Source organism: Cynara cardunculus (assembly GCF_001531365.2).
Source record: "Cynara cardunculus var. scolymus isolate 2C chromosome LG 2, CcrdV1, whole genome shotgun sequence".
NCBI lineage: Eukaryota > Viridiplantae > Streptophyta > Magnoliopsida > Asterales > Asteraceae > Cynara > Cynara cardunculus.
Window position 1 is genome coordinate 1,187,085 of NC_037529.1, and position 5,334 is coordinate 1,192,418.

At 37.0% G+C, this 5,334-nt stretch overlaps 1 protein-coding gene across 2 annotated transcripts in view; it reads left to right on the plus strand.

Moving 5' to 3' along the window:
- The first annotated feature begins 477 nt into the window (after window positions 1-477).
- Window positions 478-5,334, plus strand: part of LOC112507208 (R3H domain-containing protein 4-like) — a 5,361-nt gene continuing 504 nt past the window's right edge. Inside the window, exons 1-7 of one of the 2 annotated variants that reach the window (XM_025111670.1) lie at window positions 478-641; window positions 738-805; window positions 2,673-2,781; window positions 2,959-3,041; window positions 4,025-4,183; window positions 4,870-4,971; window positions 5,047-5,192. In XM_025111670.1, the coding sequence (XP_024967438.1) occupies window positions 569-641; window positions 738-805; window positions 2,673-2,781; window positions 2,959-3,041; window positions 4,025-4,183; window positions 4,870-4,971; window positions 5,047-5,192 (740 nt within the window). In that variant the 5' untranslated portion in view covers window positions 478-568. Of the gene's footprint in view, window positions 642-737; window positions 806-2,672; window positions 2,782-2,958; window positions 3,042-4,024; window positions 4,184-4,869; window positions 4,972-5,046; window positions 5,197-5,334 lie in introns of those variants that run through there. The other variant, XM_025111671.1, reaches the window with a different exon arrangement.

The window sequence follows — 5,334 nt, forward strand, 5'->3', positions numbered from 1 at the left end:
TTTGAGAGAGCTATGAGGCCTGGTGTAGAAAGGCTTCGGGCTCATTAGACCTGAACTTTTTCATGTCTGGACCTACATGCTGAGGGGTCATTTACCAAATACTTACCCGATAAGTGCTTACCGGTAAAATTCAACATTACTACTTACTTATCGAGTAAGATTTTAGTCCACTAAAACAACACCGTATGCAATAATTTATCCGATAAGCTCATACCATGGTAAGAGTCGTCGTTTTCACTTACCGGGTAAGACTTTTGTTCCTTGTCTCGTTCTTACCGGGTAAAATTATTGGTCCTTGTCATATTCATCCGATAAGGTAATGTGACTTGATAAACGCTTATTCGGGTAAACGTTTACCAAACCCCTAAACCTGGGTCAAGATTCAGGCGTTTTTATACATCCCTTAAGCGAAGGGGGTCAAAGTGAAACATTGGAAGCATATCTACAACAAAATCCTCTCATTTTCATTTATCTTGTTTCCGATCTCTATTCTCTTCTCATATTCAACAAGATTTCAGCATTCGTCATCACTGAATCTGCAACAAAAGATTTTTCAATCCATTCAATCATGGCCACACCAGATGTTTTGCAGGCTGATCAAGATCTCTTCTCATCATTGTCTCTATTTGATCATCCCAAAGGTGCTGTTTCTGCCCTAATTTATCCCCATTTAATAATCTCGACTTCGAATCAAAATTTACTCGATTATGAACTCAAAAATTTCTGAATGTTTGCAGGCGATGCGAAATCGAGAGGATTGGCTATCGAGAAAAAGATCGAATACTTGGAGAGCTTGAATGGCAGAGTAATTTCTACTTACCATCTTCATTCTCAAAACTTCTAAATCGTCAATCACATTTTGTCGATTATTGAAGAAATTACACCATGCTTATGATTTTATTCGTGTATTGAGTGAGACATCCTTGAATGTAAACTTCTTTTAGTTTGGGATTCGGTTCTAGAATGTGTTCATCGATATTCAGTTAAACATTGTGGTCATGGAGGTTCAATGCGGTGATGCGGGGCTATCCGCAAAGAAGGTGGTCGCCCTAGGATTAGTCTGCTCGCATAGCGAGTTTGATATCCAAGTTAATAGAAAAAATGGTTCCGAGTTTGATATACAAGTTGATCTCATTAACAACATATTGGCATTTAATATCTAACAATCTTGAGCTAATTTAATGTTGTTTTTCTGTCTATATTTATCTGATATTTTTTTACTGAGTACGTTGGACAATTTATGGTTTCAACTATCTTTAGATCCAATTAAGATGTCTGTAAGGATTCATGTGTTTTCATCCTATTATGTTCGGGGTGTGTGTATATACATACATATATATATATGTGTATATATAGAATCAGGTTCATGTGAGAACCACAAAAAAGTGGGAACCGGATAACTTGTATATTCATTGATGCATATATATTTCAAAATATGTATTCTGTCAAGGAATATACTCTTCAATACACATCTACTATGTACGCAAGTATATATGCATTCATGCATATACTGACTAACATTCATTAGTGTATATGCATCAATGAGTGTACATGTTCTCCAGTTCTTGAATTCTTTAAGGTTCTCACATGAACCTCCCCCTATAGGGTCAGTTTCAGGGAAAAACCACAAAAAAAAAATGAAAAACCGAAGAATATCCTGGTAAACATTCATTTGGAAGTAATTTGTAAGCAATTTGTCTGGTATGTACATGTGCATAAAAACCAAGAAACAACTTCAATTACTTGCATGCACATGTGCATATCATTAAGATGAATAGTTACCAGGGTGTTCCTCAGTTTTTCATTTTTTGGGGGTTTCGCTCCCACATTGCCTAGACTTGGACCATATCTCCTTAATATATGTTGGAACCTCTCTTACCCTCTAAAGGACTCTTTTGGATAATAAAGTAGCGAGATTCCACATATTTTCACTTGATATCAAAGCAAAGGCTTACTACTCTAGGGACTCAATGCTCTAGGACAATTTGTGCCCATCTAGCTTCGTTTGGAGAGGGGCGTTTTGGAGTATCACATTGGTTAGACTTGGACCATTTCTCCTCAATATATACTGGAACCTCCCTTTCTCTCATCAAAGGCTCATTTGATAGTAACTTGACAGGGTTCAACATATTCTCACGCATAGACTTTTTCTTGGGTGTTTAAATATGATGTAGCAATCAATTTAATGGGGGCTATAGAGCTTGAGGACCAATTTTGTTGTCTCATGGAACATTTAGATCATTTTCTTTGAGACAGTTATATGCATATAATCTTCTATATGATCTGATCCGAGACTCCGAGTTAGGGCATGTTTGTTAGCAGCTTAACAAGCTTAATGGGAATCACAACTTATTCGCTCAACTATTCATGATAGTTTGGTAGTGGCTTAATGATATAGAAAGTGGCTTATTCAATAAGCTTTTAAACGGGAGCTTTATGCAGAAAGCCAAATTTCTTTGCGAACCTGCTCCTTCCAATTAAAAAAAGCTCCTTCCATCTATGGACAAACCTTCCAAACAAAAACATTTCCAATCTATACAGACTGATTAATCCACACAAACAACTTTATATATTCTGGACTTAGTGGAAAACCAACCAAACAACCCCTTAGCCCATCAACCTATCACAAGAACATTAAAAAATTGTGCAGCTAATGCTCAATATGTTTCCAGGTAAGCAACAGGCGAGCACGCAGATGGATAAACGATCGTATATTGTTGGAGCTTGTACCTCGTTTGAGTGGAGACGAGATTAGAGGCTTGTTTGCTCCACCACCTTGGGGTACGTCAATATTATTCGTCTCACAGTTGCACGTGTCTTCTCTTCTTCTCGTATATAGTTTAGTCGCTCTTATTTTGTTGGCCAAGTGGTAAGATTGAAATATATGCAATGCGCTTTTTATTCACTATATTTGGCGACAAAATTGTTGTATTATTGATTTGAGGTTCATTTTAACAGGTGATGATGTACCACTGTCACCATTTTGCATGACAAATGTGGGGGAGTGGGACAAATTTCGGAATATAGACATGGATAAAGAGGTTTTACTCATCTTGATTACAAATCCCGCTTCTCCCTTATTATGCTTTTGTGAAGTAATTAAGCTCGATTCATTTTGGTCGTTTAATAGTTTCGTTTTCTTGGTCCCATTTGTACGGTGAGAAGAGACCAAGCGGTCCATTTGCCCGATGTGAGGTAAATGAGCTTAAAGGAAATCTCAAATCATACCAATTAGGATGCTATCTTAGGGCCTGTTTGAAAGTAGCTTAATGAGGTTAATAGACTCGCAATTTATTTGGTCAGCTATACATGACTATTTGGTAGTGACTTAATTATATAAAAGTGGCTTATTCAGTAAGCTTCCTGGGGGAGCTTTATACAGAAAGCAAGTTTTTTCCAAACCTTCCCCTCCCAGTTAAAAAACACGCTCCTTCCATTTATGAAAAAATCTTCTCATTCTATACAAACAAATTAATCTATACATACAACTTTTTCCATATAGGATTTAGTCTATACTTTAAGCAGCGTTTCAATAAGTTTCAAGGGCTTTTTTTCAATTTTATTCAATTATGCCCCTTTTTCAAACATGCACTTTTAGGTCGTTTTACATTGTGTTTTAGCTTATCAGCTAGTCTTTACCAAACATGACTAGTTTATCTGTTAGCTTATCAGCCAACTGTTAGCTTATTAGCTAGTTTGCCAAACATAGCCTTTGTGCAATTTTATTGTGTGTGAGAGACAGCAATTGTAACATGTAACGTTCCATGTGAACTGTACCAGATATTGTCCCATTTGTCCACAACTGAACTCACGGTTTTAAAACGCGTTTGATATAAGTCCCTTATAAGGCAACATTCGTTCCCTTCCGCAACCGATGTAGGATCTTATAGCGGTGCACCTGCTAGTTCCTTCCTCTCTATGAATGGAGATGTTTTCTTTTCCCCGATTGTAATGCTTCTCCATATTCCATATCATGTCTCGGGATGCTTCAAATTTAGTAAATTTCGTTCTAAATTTCTGGTAGGCTGGTGCTATCAAGGCACTTAAAGGTTCGTCATCAAAGAAGAAAAACCGTAGGGATCCTGATAAGGTAGCCGTGTTGACTGCATGGCACAGGGTAGATTGTCGAACTAGAGAAGCATTTCGCCGAAGCGCTCTGCCAGAACTCGTTAACGGTTATGAAGTAATTTTCATCTTCACCTTCACATTCACCCTGTTGTTTGAATTTCATATCCTTTCATGAAATGTTTTGCTTCTGAAAATATCAAGGCTCGACGCAACAGCCACCATGGTGCGCCGTGGGTTAAGGCTCATGTCTCACACCACGTTAAGCTTATGGATACAAGACCCGAGCAGAACATATATATATATATGTGTGTGTGTGTGTGTGTGTGTGAAATATATGTGTATAGTATTTATATTATTATGTTATTTATTTATTAACCTAAAGTTAAAAGAGTAAAAGTATTTTACGTTCTGATTTAGGTTTACCGTGCTTAAATTATTTTTATTTAGTTGTGTACTTGGTTTGAATGTTCTATTTTAGTATTATTTTTATATTGCAAATGATATTTTTTATAAATTCTGGTAACCGTGAACTGAACCACGAATAACTGCCTTATGTCGGTGCGGTTTGCTTCAACCTACGATTCGGGTACCCATATATCCACCTCATGCGGTTTGGTTAACATTTTCCTCATTAACCGAACCATTAACACCCCAATCTGGAGTAGAGATCAGGTCAGCACACATCCTACTGTCCCCATACACCTCCTCGGTGTGGGATATACCGGGTTCGTCTGGTTTTACATAAACACTGTCGATTTTCGTTTCTTGCAGCTTGGCGATTCATTTTATTTCCTTTAATAGGAGTGCATACGAGCGTATATCTCAGAAACGGGCAACAACGAGGGTCTTGTGCTATATATCCAAGACCCTTTCCATAGGTTGTTACTGCACGGTGTTTGTGAGGTATAATTTTGCGATTTCTTTTATCTTTTTTCCCTTTAGATTCCTGAAAACACGTTTGTTATCTTCAACAAACAGTTTTACAACCTCGTCTCCGTGACCGATACAGAAACAAAAGGAAGAAAGGTAACAAAGATCAAAAAGAAGAAGTGTGCAGCAGGCAATATGGAGGTCCCGAACATGAGTCTTTGCCAGTTTCTGAAAATGGCAAAAGAGGGATTCTGGTAGGTGGTTTATATATATATATATATATATATATATATATATATATATATATATATATTATCATTTGAGAATAAGAGTTAAAGATGAGAAGGAAGGGATCTGGACTCTTGATCACTTTTAATCATCCTAATATATATATAT